The 17,402-nt window shown below is 42.0% G+C and overlaps 2 protein-coding genes across 2 annotated transcripts; both read right to left on the reverse strand.

Moving 5' to 3' along the window:
• Positions 1–243: 243 nt before the first annotated feature.
• LOC105933416 (gastrula zinc finger protein XlCGF57.1) lies at positions 244–8,692 on the reverse strand (the record flags this gene model as incomplete). The annotated part of the gene is given in 4 exon segments (XM_036131893.1): positions 244–1,867; positions 6,971–7,421; positions 8,215–8,295; positions 8,580–8,692. Coding segments are annotated over 2 exon segments (1,737 nt in total). The 3' UTR covers positions 244–509.
• A 5,488-nt stretch (positions 8,693–14,180) lies between these two features.
• On the reverse strand, positions 14,181–16,854 carry LOC118560619 (gastrula zinc finger protein XlCGF8.2DB-like). Its single transcript, XM_036131959.1, has one exon. The coding sequence runs from the start codon at positions 16,455–16,457 to the stop codon at positions 15,387–15,389; it is 1,071 nt and encodes a 356-aa protein (XP_035987852.1). The 5' UTR covers positions 16,458–16,854; the 3' UTR covers positions 14,181–15,386.
• Positions 16,855–17,402: the final 548 nt, after the last annotated feature.

Below are 17,402 nucleotides of genomic sequence, written 5' to 3' on the forward strand. Positions count from 1 at the left end.
TTCCAGACCTTTTCACATTCACACTTCACTACTCAGTTCATTCAGTCATTTTCAAGTGAAATCAAGTTTGAATACAAAACTTGCAAAAAAACAAAACTAAGACAGGAGGGAAACGAGACAACATTTAGACAATGGAACAACTAATCAGGTCTAGAAATACAATTATATTCTTCCTATTTCTGTTTTTCTGCACCTGGAAAATATTCATATCATGTTTCAGTTTTAAAGACAGCAAAGGAAGGGTATTTATTTATGTTGGCCCCATACCAACATGCTGCATCAGAGCATGAGATGAAGGACTCACTCCACCGGACATGAGAGCTTCACAACAACTATAAACTGCAAGAAATCATGGCTTCCTGTTTTTCCTCACTAAAAGACTTTGGCAACACCTTTTACCCTAGCAAAGATAGGTTTTCTTTAAAACTACATGATGTGGTCACTTATGATGCGCATTTTCCTTAAATTCTCATACATGCCAACGTCAGGGAAAGGAGCAAGAGGGACATTTACAGTTTGTCAGTGTGAGTTCTCATGTGAACATTCAATTGATCTTTTCTACTGAATGTTTTGCCACAGGTTTGACATGAAAAAGGCTTCTCACCTGTGTGAGATCTCATGTGATAAGTCAGGTGACTTTGCTGGTTGAAGGCTTTTCCGCAGGTCTCACACGATATATTTTTTTCACCTGTGTGAATTCTCATGTGACGAGTCAAACCACTTTGCATGTTAAAAGCCTTTCCACACGTCTGACATGAGAATGGCTTTTCACCTGTGTGAGAGCTCATGTGAAAACTCAAAGAATTTTGGTGGGTAAAAGATTTTCCACACATCTGACATGAGAATGGTTTCTCACCTGTGTGAATTCTCGTGTGAACTGTCAGACGAGCTTTTACACTAAATTTTTTTCCACATGTCTGACATGAGAAAGGCTTCTCACCCGTGTGAATTCTCATGTGAACAATCAATTGACTTTTCAAGCTGAACTTTTTCCCACATGTCTGACATGAGAAAGGCTTCTCACCTGTGTGCAGGCTCATGTGAAGACTCAAGCTACTTTGGCGGTTAAAAGCTTTTCCACAGGTCTGACACAAAAAGGGCTTCTCACCGGTGTGAGACCTCAAGTGGTCTCTCAAAGCACATTGCCTGATAAAAGCTTTCCCACAGATCTGACAGGAAAAAGGCTTCTCATCCATGTGCGTTTTCATGTGCTCTTTCAAAGTACTTTGTAAGGTAAAAGCTTTCCCACAGGTCTGACAGGAGAAAAGTTCACCTGTATGAGTTTTCATGTGGATTCTCCATTTACTTTGCATGGTAAAAGCTCTTCCGCAGACCTCACATGAGAAAGGTTTTTCACCTGTGTGGGTTCTCACATGGCCTGCCAACTGACTTGGCCAGATAAAAGTTTTTCCACAGGTCTGACATGAGAAAAGACTCTCACCTGTATGGGTTCTCATGTGCTGTTTTAATTTGCTATGTTCAGTAAAAGCTTTTCCACATGTCTGACATGAGAAAGGCTTCTCACTGGAGTGACTCCTCATGTGTTCTTTCAGTTTACTTTGCCAGATAAAAGTTTTTCCGCAAGTCTGACAAGAGAACAGATCTTCACCGGTGTGAGTTCTCATGTGGTATTTCAATTTACTTTTGTAGAGAAAACGTTTTTCACAGATCTGACATGAGAAAGGCTTCTCGGGTTTGTTAGAGCTCATGTGAAGAATCAAGTATGCTGGGGTAAAACCGTACAAGATGCAGACTCCATCTTCCTTTTCAATCTGCAGAGGTTCCGGTTCCTCCTTTTTGATCTGTGGAGGTTCTGGTGTCCTCAGAGCCAAACTGGAGTTCCCTTCCTGGTTACGCTCTGGGAGGTCTGGAGAGGGAGAAAAATGTATATAAATGGGAATGCAATAAAAAATATATGTTTATTCCATTGATGCATTTACAATGCTTTTGGATGCACCAATGAAGATAAATGGTAAAATGGTAAATGTCTTGACGACCTCCAAAGCGCTTCACTCTACAGTTCAGTCATTCACCCATTCACACCCTGACGGTGGTGAGCTATGTCAGCAGCTACAGCTGCCCTGCAGCTGACTGACAGAGGCGAGGCTGCCATGCACCGGCGCCACCGGGCCCTCTGACAGTGACGTGCAGTCAGGGGAGGCCAGGCCTCACTTGTCATCATAGAAAGAAAGAAAATATATAATGATGATAACATAATATAAATTGTGATTCACTCAGTCTTTTTAAATTTGCATCTAATTTCATCAGCTTTGATCATATTTTCTTTAAAATCTTAGACTTTTTGCTATTTTCCATGTAAATCCTTGGTGGCCGCAGCGAGCTTGGCCTCCCCTGGGATTGCGCAATCCCATGTTAACTGCGCTGGCTTCCATTCTGTGAATGCATCTTCCTGTCTCTAGATCATAAATTCAATTGTTCAAACAGTTATGAACTGATTTTCCATAATTTAATGTATGTGGATAGCTTATTGTGTTTTGGTCATCAAACTGTGTGCAGGTAACATGTTTTCTTGCTGCTGGGCGATCATAACCAGCAGAGAACTGGTTGTAGGTGAGGCCTGCAGTTCCTTGGCCTCTAGACAGGGGGCGCTCAAGGAGCACCGCTCCTGATCCTAAAACTGTAGAGTAACAGCAAGTTATGGATGTTTTATTAGCAAGTTTTGCTAAACAAGTAAAGCACTAAAAAGACTCTAAACATCCAGCTGGAACAGGACTGATGAAGGAAGGCTTTCCTCCCTGGCAGTGAGCTCCACTGAGACTGAGAGACTTTTAAAACTGAAGAAGATAAAGAGAACTTTTACCAGAAAATGACCATTACTCATGTTTTGTCTTTGTAATGAAATGTGCGTAATGCGGGTTATAGTTTTTTAAATGTGTTACATTTAAAAAACATTTAAATGTAACACATTTAAATGTTTTTTATTTTTCCATGTCTCTTGGTGAATTTGTTTGGCTCAATCAGTCTCCTTCAGCACTTTGCAATGAGTCTACTCTGTAGAGTTTATATATCTGTAAATCTGACACTGATGACATCAGTGCCTCACCCTACCGTATGTCACTGACCTCTGACCCTTCATGCGGGTGAAGTGTCTTGCCCAAGGACACAACGACAAGTATCTCAGGGTTTATTTTAGGGATAACTTTGTATTGCTTACATGTAGGGCTGTCAGTTTTAATGCGTTATTAACACGTTAACCTTGTTAGACCATAACGGCGATGCTTGTTAAGTTGCTTATTTGGGCTTTAAAATAACTGTCGCACTACAGAAACACTCAGTATAACCAGCTGAATTCTCCCTCCGCCTCATAACGCGCTGCAGCGCAGGGGGAGCGAGAGCCGAGGGAGCAACTCTGGATTTTCTGCAGTTTACGGTGCAATAACTGGTGATAACTGCTGAAAGTAGATTACTTGGTGCAGATCACCATTTGGAGCAGACATTGGTTCTGAAGATGAGTTTTTAAACACGCTGTTAACGTTGCAGAAACCCAAACCATAAACTTTAATGCTTATTAATTAGTTGTCTCTGTATGTGACAAACTGAGGCTGAATCACGTTGCCAGATGAGGTTCCTGGAGTTACAGCGTCAGAACATGAAGCTGTGCTAACGGTTCTCCTTCAAAGGTATTAAGCTCCTGGCCAGATGGAAACAACGTGGAATACTCTGGAATGACCTGGAAATTTAAAACCTTTTTCCAGGCTTTAAAATTTATGAATGTGGATATAAACAGAATGCAAAAATATACAAAGACATTATTATTGTTGTTGTGAAAACTCAGGATTAGATGTGTGAGAGAGAGTGGAAAAAAAAAAAAAAAAAAATCAACAAAACTTGTGATTTATTGAAATGTAAAATTAGTATTGTGGAACTCCATCATTTTTAAGCCACTTAAAATAAAACTGTAAAAGTAAAATATTAAACCGGTGCAGGGGAGATTAGATTAATTGATTCCTCACTGAACCTCTCATCTTTTCAGAGGAACACCCGAGCCGCTGGTTCAGATATGTGGACGACATCTGGGTCAAAATCCAGACGGCAGAAGCTTCCATCAGACGTCAGCTCAGTGGACATCAGGTTCTCCAGAGAACGCCAACGAGAACCAGCTGCCTTCTCTGGACTGCTTGGTGAGCATGGAGGCCTCACCAGTGAAGTCTGCAGGAGACCTGCTCACACAGACCAACATCTGCTCTTTATTCTCTCCATCCACTGGAACACAAACGTTCTGTCACCAGAACCTGACACCATGGAGCAGAACACGTCCCACCAGGACAGGAGGGAAGAACCAGGAACAGAAACCTGAGGATCCCCTAACTGGGCTTCTGTCACATCAGTGAGGAAACCCAAAAAGAGACGCAGAACAGAACGTGGAGAAGAACAAGCGTAGAAACATGGTCAGCCCAGATGTTGTTGGAGTCTCTGAAAAACTCTAAACACCAGATCCCAGAACATTTCAACCCCCTCAGGCCCCTTAGGACCCTCAGACAGAGGCAGGTCCATCCTGAGGACAGAACCTGCAGCCTAAGATGGGCGGAGCGGTGTCTGCGTCCTGACTGACCGCCAGCAGCAGAGCAGCGCCTCCTCCCACCCAGGAACCATCAACCCAGCGTCCCTCAGGGCCGCGTCCTCGTCTCTTCTCACGGTACACTGAGGACTAACCGTCTGTGGAACTCCTGAAGTTTACAGACGCCATCTCTGGCCCCATTTCCACTATCCTCGTTAAACCGATCCATGCCGAGCTTAGATCAGTTAAACAAGCCGAGCTTGGTTCTGACCACTGAGCTATGTTATCCACTGGAGTGCTAATCGCCGTCTGTTAGAACGAGTCGCTTTGAAGCCACCAGCCGCCATCTTGGTACTCCCTATTTCCCCCCAGTAACTAAGGAATATGTGCGCTACAGCATCGAATAACGAGGATTTTCTCATGTTCAGGGGGGGCTTAAGACTTTTAAAATGTCAAATGCCATATAGTCATGTGCTGAAATATTTTGCATTTTATTCATTTAAATATATATGTTTAACTTTATAAATATATAAATAATATACAAAAACATATATTTACATATTTGTATACATATATATACATATACACATACTTATATATACATATATATATACATATATATATTTAATATGAATAACATGTAAAATATTTCAGCACCTAATTTCCTAGTAGTTGATAGTGTTAGTACATCCACTGACTGTAGAATTACCTGTGAAACGTTTTCACTCAGCCAGAAAACTGCTTGTTATTGCAACCAAATCCTGTGGGATTCTGTGAGAGTAGGGAGTAGCAAGATGGCGGCCAGTGACTTCAGTTTTTCGGCAAAATCAGCACTCCAGTGTATTATATAGCTCAGTGGTTCTGACGACCGTTTACACATCACGCTATCACGGTTCCTCCTCGCCTCCTAGTGACGATCTGCGGTACTACGGCTCTCTGGAATTGAAGGAGGAAATCAAGCAAATAAAAATGGCGGCACCCGTAACATTCAGGAAGTTATGCTTGGTTATATTTCTTTGTTTGCGGAGAGTCAGGCGAAGATGGCAACTTTTGGTGAATTTACTTGATAGAGTCGGCTTTTGGGACGTGGATAAGACAAACGAACGTCTAATCAGGATTTACAGACGCAGGAAACAACGACAGACGCTGAGGTTCATCACTGCTAAGCAGAATCATCTCTGGAAACCGTGTGACACGGTAAGGAAGCTGGTATTATTATTATGAATGTCTGAAATGTCAGCTGACTGAGGAGATGACGTCGTCTGCTAACGGCTCTTTGTTATCAGAGAACGGGTCAGAGATAAAAGGGCCGAGCCCACATCTGGAACTGGTCTAGATTTAGCGGGTCTGGTTGTGTCTGACTCAGTTTAGTTCAGTTTGTGTTCCATTTACAGTCCATAGTTATCTCGGTTACCGAGCTCAGACTGGTCTCAGCACGGTTAAAAAGGGGGGGGGGGGGTTATCTGTGTCTGCTGTGGACTTCTTCCAGTTCGGGGACCTGAGCTGCTGACAGAAGGTCCAGCAGAGACTGGACTTCCAGCACCAGAAGTCCAACATCTTCTGAATGTCCATCATCCAGTCTGTCTTGTAGCGTTGGACAATTCATCACATTTGCAATAATTGCCATTTATAAAAAACTATTTCTAAATGAGAGGTGTGCAGTGATTGGCCAGGTAACAATTAACGGATCAGACGTCCTCCAGGTGTAAAATGTCTAAAGTGGGTTTGCTGCACAGGGCAGAGAGCTGAGGTAATCTGCTGTACTGGCCCTGCTCTTACCTTTTCACTGAAAAATGTCTTTTCTGTTACAGATCGGAGCTGCTGGATGGATGCTGCCAAATGTTACAATCAGACGTCAAATTCCTCGTTTGTTCCTCAAACTTTGTGAATAAAGTTGATTCTGATTCAGCAGACGTACCAAAGAGAACGGTGTGGGAAGCTTTAAAGCTTATATTAATGGTCAGGTAACTGCATGTACCTCAAACCTAAACTAAATTCACAGGGAAAGCAAACGCAGATTAACTGAAGAGATTCCCTTTCTCCGCATTTATTTACTATTGCAAACTAATTTAAGCTTCTCTCCATGATGGAAACAGTAAAATTATTAATCAGTAGAAATATGAGATCCCAACACCCACATCCAGGTCCTCAGTGGTCGGGATTCTCCTCCTCCAGGAGGGAAAATTTAACTGAAGAGATTCCCTTTCTCCGGATTTATTTACTATTGCAAACTAATTTAAGCTTCTCTGCATGATGAATTGACGTCATCATGGCCCATTTTAGAACAGATTATAGAACCTTATCGGGTCGTCTGCTGACACCTAAAGCTGTGGACCAGAGGGGTTCTAACCTCTGAAGGACCTCATGCTGCCCCCCCCCCCCCCCCAGTGTGAGAACCGACTGATGGCGAGCAGCCAGCAAACAGGTGAGTGGACGAGGAGAAAGCTTTACCTGAGCCTTCATCGCTGCTCACTTCCTGCTTCAGCTTCTCACCACCAGAGGTTGGAGAGAGAAGCCGGTTCCAGGTTGGTTCTGCTTCTTTGTGGTCTTTCCCTTTAGAACCCGGAGTCTCCATGAAGGCAACCGGCTGCTGCCTCAGTACACGCTGCTCTTCCTCATGACCGATGACGAGTTGCTCCTCTTCCTCCTTCACCTGCAGGCCTTCTGGCTCTTCCTCCTCCACCTTCAGGTAAAAAGGCCCGGGTTCCTCCTCTTCCTGCTTTATCTGCACAGGTTCTGCTTCTTCATCTTCTTCCTTGATCTTCAGATGCTCTGCCTCCTCTTCCTCCTTTACCTGCAGCGGATCCGGTCTCACCTGATCTCCCATCATTCTCTGGCTTTTTGATTCCTTCTGGTCCAGACTGGATTCTCTTTTGGTCGGTTTGCCACCAGGAGCAAAAAGCTGGAGAGAAAACACAAAACATCCGTTAGAATCCAGAAGTGATTGTGTGGTTCTGCAGGAACAGACGGAACCGTTCTCCACCGGCAGCGAGAGAGCACCGACGCCTCCTCAGCGGCGGGGAAAGAACGGCAACACCTGGACTACCTGAGGAGGCGAGCAGCAGCGTTTCCACCTCTGTGTTCCAGCCGTGCAGCGAATGACGGCTCTGATCAAAACGTTGTATTTATATTTATAATGACAATAAAGAACTGAATGGAACATCCACCTGGGATGCTGCACCATAAAAAAACTGATCCAGGACCAGAGAGGCGTGGCTTTTAATCCTGGAAATGTTCTCCAGGTTCTAGAAGGTCCACTTTGTCTTCAGATGGAGGTTCAGGTGTGAGTCCATCACTACTCCCAGGTTTCAGGCCTGATCAGTGGTTCCTAGCTGAAGCAGCGAGCTAACTCTGGATCTCTCCTCTATTGGTCCAGAAATTATTCCTTCAGTTTAGTTTTTATTCAGTTAAAGAACATTTTGTCTCCTCCTGCATTGATTTCTTCTATTTCTTCAGTGCCTGCATTCATAGTCACCTGGTGAAGAACTTTTTATATTATCAGAGGTTCTGATGGCGACGGATCCTGAACTGTTTGGGTCAGGAACACTGGGTGTGGAAGGACAGCTGTTAATCGGACCTTTATGCTGTTAATCAGGATAAAGATCTTATTTATTTTATAGATTTAAATCATTTCACCACCAGAACATTTAATTTTTTATCAAACATTTCATCCCTGCTGGGTTTGTGAAAGGTACCCCTGGTTCTTTGGTTCTTGACCCGGTGCAGCCAGGACGTGATCAACCCACAGCTTGGTTCTTCACCAACAGTTAGGTTTCCTGGAAGGATTAAAAAAATAAAGATTATTTTAATTTTCAAACATTCAGAGGAAAAAAATAAAGCAGAAAAACTTTATCGTCCAGTTTCAGGATCTTCTAGAAACTGAATCAGTTCTGATCCAAATGTTCACTGATCTCTATAAGAACGTATGACGGTTCTGATAAGTTCTGGCTCCAATTAGCTGAGATACTTAAACTTTAACTGTGGTTTTATTGGGATAAAGATAAATAAGCGGACAGAGAAACGTGAAAGCTTTAAAAGTGGAGGTTCCATCTCTGCTTACCGGGGAGACTTTCACTAGGAGGCCGAAGGAGGGGCCCTCTGGCCGGCTGGCAGTTGGTCCCTGGCGGGGAACGGATCCATCAGCAGAACCGAGCCGCTTAGGAAGCCTGGAGGCTGAAGGTTAGCCCGCAGCTAGCTTCCACATCAGAGCCCAGACCAGGCAGGAAACGAGATTCCTGTTGGTTCCGTTCCTCAGAAAGCTCCAGAAATAAAGCCTGAGAGCAGCGAACCGGCTCCAGAACCCGGGTTCTGCTCAGCAGAACCACGTCAGCACCGCTGCTGGTCCAAACCTGAACAAAGGAAGCAGCTCCGGGTCTCCAGCAGATCTGAAGATGGCGGCGGATGTTTTCCTGGAGCCCAACGGTGTTGGCTCGTTAAGTTCTGTGGAGATTTTATCAGCAGAAGTTCGTCTCTGATCCCAGAACTTTAAATCGGACACAACCGACAAAGCTAGCGTTGAAGCTCACATCCACTTCCGGTGGATGAAAATCAAACTTCCGGTGGTTAAAAAAAAACTCCCGGTGGGATTTACCGCCACCTACTGGACCGGAGACATCAAACCTGAGGTGTGGACTCTGATCTGACTTGAGCGTCTAAACCAGAAATAATTTATGCTTTATTAGGCAAAGAATTCCCATATAAAATTATATAAAATAAAATGATCTGTATTTTTATTTCCTCGTGTTGTTAATGTTTCAGAGATATGACTTATTAATGACTTGGAGTTTAAACCACAGGACTTACGTGGCTATGGGGAAGAAATGATTTGGTCCCAGCTTTGCATCAAACTAGATATTTGTGGGATCTGGAGAGACCAGCTAACCTGGCAGCCATGCTTTGGACTGTGGGAGGAAGCAGTAGAACCCAGAGAGAACCTGACTCCACACAGAAAGACACCAGGCCCGGATTAGAACCCAGTGCTACTTAGCTGGCTGATTGGTATAAATAACACAACCACTTTTCACATATCTTACATTATAGATATAAACCATATTTTGTGTATTAGGCAAGGCAGGTTTGTTAAGGTGCTGAACATCAACAAGAAAGAAAACATTACAGGAAGAAGCACATTGGACTAGAATAGTAGCTGCAGGTCAGATATCAGATGAGCTGGTCTCCTTCTTCGTACGTCGCTAACTCAGTTAGCTGGATTAGATTGTTGATGATTTGGCATGATCTTGGATCATTTGGTTCTTCGAAGGACATCCTGGACTTGTTGTCATGGCAACATGTGCGCAAACTTAAACCTGCTCGTGAGCAGGCTTATTTCATGTAAACAAGATTAGATCGCAGCTTTATAAGCGGAGGAGATAGGGAAGTTTGTCTGTCGTAGCCATGTCGTCCGTTTTTACGAGAGCAACCTGTTGTGTAATTGTGGAGAGATGTCGTTTTTCTCATGAGGCTGTTATTTACATGATTCATTTGTTGGAATCACACATTAAGTGTTCAACACAGAGGAGTCGGGCTTTGACAACTGCGCAGACTGACAGACTTTCTTTACATCATTGGCGATGCAGAGAACTTGGTGAAGAGTGCCGTCTGTCGTGCCATTTGCAAACTGTACCTGGCGCTGAAGCATTTTTTAGGGGTTTTTGTGGCATTTCACAGCCACTTAAGACCCCGGGTTGTAAAGCAGAATTTTTTTGGTACTGCAGAACCAGATTTAGAATTGTTAATGAGATGCAATCATGACCATGGCAAAAAATATGACCAACAGTATGTGTCCTTCAGGCTTCCCTAATGTGATTGGTGCCAAAGACTGCACATTCATCCCCATCAAGGCCCCACCAGGCCCAAATGAAGGGGATTTTGTAAACCGAAAGGGGGTTCACAGTGTAAATGTGCAGGTAAGTTACTGTCCAATATTTATTTTTCCAGATTAGCATTATTTTTTGGAAAAAGGAATGGAATCAAAAGTTATGCAGTTGACTGACTAAAATCTCTAAGATAGTGTGTGACTCTATGCATCTTATCACAAATGTGGAGGCATTGAGATGACCTTTGCACAACTGAAGGAAAGATTTCAGTGTCTGAAAAGTCTGAGGGTTGCACCTGACATGGCCTGTGACATTATTGTTGCATGCGTCATATTGCACAAAATTGCCACCATCAGAAAGGAGAGGATCCCTGTGGTGGGGGTGCAGCCTGATGATGACGACCTCCAGCCAGTGGACTTGGACCAACCTGTGGCAGAGCTGCACAGGACAGAATTGTAGAACACCATTTTTGAATCTTTAATAAAAGACAAGACAAATATGCTTAGTTCCTGTATTTTTATTTAAGCGATTATTCTTTATAGAGAACAGCCAGCAAGTCATCTTATTGCCTGCAATAAGAGATAGTTATGGAAAGTCAGCAATATTACTGTGTGTCAAATGGTGTATTAGAACTTACTCAGACACATCCCGGTTTTCATTACAGGAATCTAGTCATCTTAACTTAAAAATAATTTAAACATTGTCATTGTAGCACTGATCCAGGCTGACTTTTGTTTTCATGACGTTGCTTAGCAACATCTTTCAGCAACTAGCCCTCCTATTGGTTGCCCTGAGATGTTGATGTCCTAGATTAGAGCTTTAAACTGCTTCTCATGGATTCATATTAAACAATCAGTTTCATAAACAACTGTTATTATAGTTGAAAATGCTGTACGTACATAACATATTATACTGAAAAAGTCATTATTCTACAAAGATGAGGTTGAGAAGAAAACATAGTCCTTTGTATATTTAACGGATGCAAATGTTAACATGTTAAATTATGAACCCTTCTGTATAAAATACAAATTTAATCCTCCTAAAGATCAATTTAGCAGATTACACAGACTTTACCAAAACAATGTATTAATCTATCCTGATGTTACCCACAATTAATCACTCTATTACAGTTATTTCACTGACTGAAAAAAAAATCTATAATTACACAGTTAGAAACAGCTTTAATTTAATTTCCTTTATTTAACCATATAACATGTGCGTGGGGGAACTGGGAAAACAAATCTAAATGAAACCATATTCTCTGAGAAAATATACAAAATTGACACAAAATCAATAGAAAAATTATGAGCTCTGTATTTAAAACTCCTTATATAACCATTAGTCACGTAATCAAATCATCTTAAGATACAAAACGCTATTTACCCCTCCAACGTGGGGTTGGCTCAAACCAAAAACAATATTTCAAGAACACATTTCGAGGGACAAAGAAACAAAAAGGATTAACGTTGTTGTAACCTAATCTTATGTTTAAGATTTTTTTTATCAATAAACAAAGAATGATAAGACCATTCCCTGTCTTTGATGTCCTCCCAAATTAATTTAATTAACACTTGAAATCCCTGAAAAATGTCGAAACATGTAAAGGTCTGTATTAAGTGTTAATGGAATCTCCCAAACTTACAATAACATTTTAAAATATGTTTTCCTGTAAGTGAAATCTATTTGTTTGTTTGGTCCTCATGTTCTCTTATATAGTTTGTACATGCCTTGGTAAAAAAAAAAAAAAGAAGAAAATAAGTGTTTTAGCTGCTGCTGTCAGTATGAGTAAATAATGAACGCCATGCGTTTGGAAGCAGGTCTTTCTGACTTTATCATTCAAAAAAACAATATTACAAAAATCATCCCGTTAAGTTTGTTTGGATAATTCTGATAATTACATCTAACAAGTTTAGTTTACAATTTAATTGTATAGCCGCACTTTACAAAGTCAAATTCTGTGCTGCGGTTTCTGACAGTGTAAACTTACAAAGAATCAGAACACATTTCTAGAATTCAGTTTTTTTTTTATTATTATCCATGCTGTTCTGTTAAAACATCAGGAAGAACTTTCCCAAGGTTGAGTTGGAGGTTTTCTTGCCAAGATGTAAAAGCTCTTTCAGATAAAGAGATGCCAGACTATTTAGCAGAGGTGATAAATCCAGGTTCAGAAAGTAAAGAGCCGGTTCAGAGATTAGTTCTGACTATTTGCATTTGCAGCTCCACAGAAGAGCCAAGGACTGAAATCACCTGGTTAAGTGAACAGGATGTAGAAAAACCAGACTAGACCTGACCTAGCTGGGACTCAGACGGGTGACTGCGAGGGCCTTTAGGTGGAGCAGGAACCCTTGGTGGGCGTTGATGTCTCAAACATCTCTGAAGAACGAGCTGCAAAGAACCGGAAGCTTGACGTCAGACGAGACCTGGATACTGAGGTTGTTGGTTGAGCTCTCGACGGACCCCAGTGACAGCTGGCAGGCCAACCTGAAAGCCCTCATCAACCATCTCAGGGGCAAAAGATGGAGGCTGATCCCCTTGGAGATGAGCTCAGGTACGTGCACTGGAGGCGGGTCCACCTGAACCCCCTGGGCTCAGCCTTAGAGAGAAGGGGAGGAGCTCCGTTATCCGGGGGATGAATAGATGGAGAACCACAGAAGAAGAGAATAGGAAGCGGACTCAGGTTCATCATACAGACACAGACGATGGATGAACAATCTTATTTTATTCATACGTAATGTTTGTCAATTACAAGCTGGTCTCTGTAGACAAGAGATGATGTAAGGTTTAATCACTGGCCACTTTATTAGGTACACCAGTTCCCCTGCTTTTTATCGGCAATAACTCAGCCAATCATACGACAGCAACTGAATGCATGTGGGCATCTAGAAGCTGTGAAGATGACGTTCTGATGGTGGTATCATGGTGTGGGAGATATTTTCCTGGCATTTGGAGAGTATTGTTGCTTATGACCACTGTGCACCATCTTCTATATATATATATATATATTTTTTAGCAATTTAAGCAATTCTAAAAGCAAAACGAGTCCAACTTGATATCAGCAAAGTGTGCCTAATAAAGTGGCCTTGGTGTGTACACAGACTCGGGACTATCTGGACAGTAACAAGGTCATAAATTCATAATGTTTACCATTATAACCTCTCACAGGGGAATGTGTGCTTCACCATTAGGGGGCAGCGATCTGCCAGGCTGAGTGGTGATCAAGGGACCCAGAGTGACAGTCTGAGTTTCAAACCGGCAACCTCTGACGCAAACGCCCAGCTCCCTGACCACTCCCATGTACACAGAATGATCCTAAACTTCTCTGAACACATTTTCCTGTTTCTCCCCATCAGCCCAGCTCCTCCTGGCTTCTGTTGGTTTTTCCCCAAAGCAACCAACGTTAGACTCGTCACACTTTAAACTCTGTTACATACAGTGAATGATCAGTTTACAGATACCCAGCAATCCTGGTGTGGAACAAACGCAGCAGAATAAAACATTTTATTAACAGAGGAGTTCTGCTAAACAACAAGATTTTTATTGAATTATAATTACAACTTTAACCTAAAACCTGCAGACATGGGCACTCCAGACACTTAAAAGTATATAACCAGCAGAAGATAATCTAGCTTTAAAGAAACAAGTCAGGAAGCGAACAGCTAGCTGAAGCTGTCAAACTGTGCACCTAAAAATATCTCCAAATATACAGAATTACAAATTAACAGTTTAACACTAAAGATGCTGAAAAACCAACAGGAAACCCAAAGTGTTCGTATATCTGGATGATACTTTATTATTTATGGATAACAGAGTGATGAAAAAAACACATTCATACCCCCCCCCCCCCCCCCCCCCCCCTTCAGACAGTATGGCCTTATTCATCTCTAGAGGCAGACATTTTTTCGGGAATCCCGTGGGATCAGAGTCAGCGTTAGTAAAGATCACGTGATTGGGACGGTACAGGATTAGATATCAACGGGAGCAGACTTTCCAAAAAGTCTAAACTATAATGCGAGTTAAAAGAACTACACCACCCAAAGACCAACAGTGCTTCCGATCTATGTTTTCCACCCGCATTCAAAAAACAGCAATGGAAGGAGAAACCTCTAGTGGCGAACTCGACCTGGAAAAGTTGGATTTGCAACGCAAAGTCAGAAGTAAGGACTTATTTATTAAACTGACAGAGCTGAGTGGAAAGTCACACATATTAACGGACTTGACAAGAGTTAAAGGTCACAGTGTTTGTAAAACGTGTTTCCTGAACTCATTACCCGAGAATGTGTTTAATGTTCGATGAAAGTAAATCCTGATTTACTATCAGAACCAATTTGTGGATATTTTCATGCAAATGGACAAATATTAATATGTTTGTATCATATTAAACTTTTCCCTTATAAAACTGAGTTTTTGAACCATTAAGGTACATTATCTAAATTATGAAAGTAATGCCTTTATGCACTTTTATGTTAATTAAGTATAGAACTCTTGCTAGGTGCAATTTTCTTTAGTTTCCGCAATTTGAAAAATAAAAGTAACTTCATTGTTCAAAGGAAACAATTACTTGATAAATTAGTAAAAGGCGACATTGTACATTTTGTTTATTCAACTAAGATAGACATGGTTTGTTTCCATGTTTGTTACCTTTATTATTTATTTACTATTATTCCTTTTACTTTAACCGGCCTTTACTACAGCTAAAACCAGGAACCTAACTGACCCTTCAAAGAAATTCAGGTTCAATGTATTACCAGAAAACTTAATAAAGACAACAAGAATGGGAGTGGCGCCAGAGTGGGAGTCATTCTGAATGGGAGTGAGAGTAATTTTACCAGGTGTGGGATGAGACAGGACTTTATTTTTTACTCTGGCCCGGACATTTTTTTTCTGTGGGAGTGGGATGGGACAGGAGTGAAAATCCACTCCTGTGTCACCCTGTAATCTCTACAGATGCAATTATTCATCTTTAAGCTACAGAAACAGTAGCCTAAAGGACTTTCAGAAAAACTCACCTCCTGGCTCTTTCTGAGTGTTTGGGTGGAGTTAAGTACTCTCTGCTAACTGTGCGTGCTCATGTGTGCCGTTAAATTACCTTTTCTCTGAAAGCGTTTGCCGCAGGTCGGACATGGGAAGGGTTTCTCCCCTGTGTGTGTCCTCATGTGGACGTTTAAATTCCCTCTCTGACAGAAGCCTTTTCCGCAGGTCCCACACTGAAAGGGCCTTTCTCCTGTGTGTGTTCTCATGTGGGCAATCAGGTTAAATCTATTATTAAAACTTTTGCTACAGGTGAGACACTGAAAAGGCTTCGCACCTGAGTGGGTTCTCATGTGAGTGGACAGATCGTGGCTGTCACAGAAGGCTTTCCCACAGGTTTCACATGCATATGGTCTGGCGCTGATGTGAGTGCTCAGGTGTGCAGTTAAATTACCTTTCTGACAAAAACTCTTGCCACAGGTTAAACATTCAAAAGGCTTCTCGCCAGTATGAGTCCTCAAGTGTATAGTTAAATTTCCTCTCTGACTAAACCTTTTGCCACAGGTGAGACACTGGAAAGGCTTCTCACCTGTGTGGATTCTTATATGAGTGGACAGATCGTGGCTGTCACAGAAGCCTTTCCCACAGATGTCACAAGAAAACGGTCGTTCGCTGCTGTGAGTCTTCAGATGCGCATTTAGCTGACTTTTCTGATAAAAAGCTTTCTCACAGGTGATACAGGAAAAAGGCTTCTCCCCTCTGTGGATATTCACATGTCTCTTTAAATTATCTTTCTGGCTGAAACCTTTCCCACAGGATATGCATGAGAAAGGTTTCTCACCTGTGTGAGTTCTCAGGTGACATGTCAGGTGACTGCTGGTGAGGAAACACTTGCCACACACTTTGCATTCATTTGGCTTCTCACCTGCGTGAACTTTCATGTGGAGACTCAAACTGATCTGGTGGGCAAACCGTCTCCCACAGGTCACACAAGGGAACGGCTTCTCACCAGTGTGGCTTCTCATGTGGACGATCAAACTGAGTTTATTTTTAAAACTCTTGCTACAGCTTGGGCATATGAAAGGCTTTCCACCTGAGTGAACTCTCAGGTGTTTAGATAAGTAATGCTTCTGAGTAAAACCTTTAGTGCACATTTTACAGAAATACAGATTATGATCAATGTCAGGAGTTTTCTCCTCTTTCTGTTCACCAGTTTTCAGACCTTGATCCTTTGGTTTCAGCTCTTTGTTGCTGCTGGATCCTTCATAATTTTGGTCTTCAGCTTCCAGGGTATCTTCAGAGAGGGTCCGGTCTTTGTTGGGTTCCAACTCACTGCAGTCTGGTTCCTCACAAGTTGGGATCAATATAAATGTGTCGGTCTCCTCCTTCAGCACAATCTGCACTTCCTCCTGGCTAGAGCACAGATCACCTGGCTCCTCTTTAATCAGCAGAGATTCTGGTTCCTCGTTGTCCAGCCCAGAACTCCTCCTCTGGTTGGAAATCAGATGCTGAATGAAAACATCTCTCTCATTACAGATTAAATCTTGCTGGAAATCTATAAGAAAGGAAGAGAAGAGGAAAAAAAAAATTTCAGAGAAAACAGCGGGATGTGATCTAAACGTGTTCTGCTTCCAATGTTCACCAGAAACAGGTGATGGTTCTTTAACCTCAACATTCCTGATGTAAAGAAATATACATGTGAGCTAACTTTAACAAACACAGATTAATTCCAAAAGTAATAAAAGAATAACTGACCCCATCAGTGTTCTGAGGGATCTTTTATTTCCTTAAAGGAAAAAAACATAAGTCGCACCGGACTATACGCATTTATTTAGAAATTAATTTCACACAATCCAAAACTAAAAACTGACATTAAACATTTTCAATTACACAGCTGCATCCAAAACTGGCTGAATAATATGGAACATACCTGGAATTTGAATGGAGTAAATTAGGATAACAAACCAGCAGCTCACACCAGCTTTAGTTGTCAAAATTACGCTGAAATTAGACCATGAGCGTAGCAGTGCTACATGCTAAGCTAACAGTATGTTTCAATGCAACATAAAGCTCATGTGCATCAGAGAACTTGTAACCAC

The sequence above is a fragment of the Fundulus heteroclitus genome, unplaced genomic scaffold (genome assembly GCF_011125445.2).
Source record: "Fundulus heteroclitus isolate FHET01 unplaced genomic scaffold, MU-UCD_Fhet_4.1 scaffold_46, whole genome shotgun sequence".
Lineage (NCBI taxonomy): Eukaryota > Metazoa > Chordata > Actinopteri > Cyprinodontiformes > Fundulidae > Fundulus > Fundulus heteroclitus.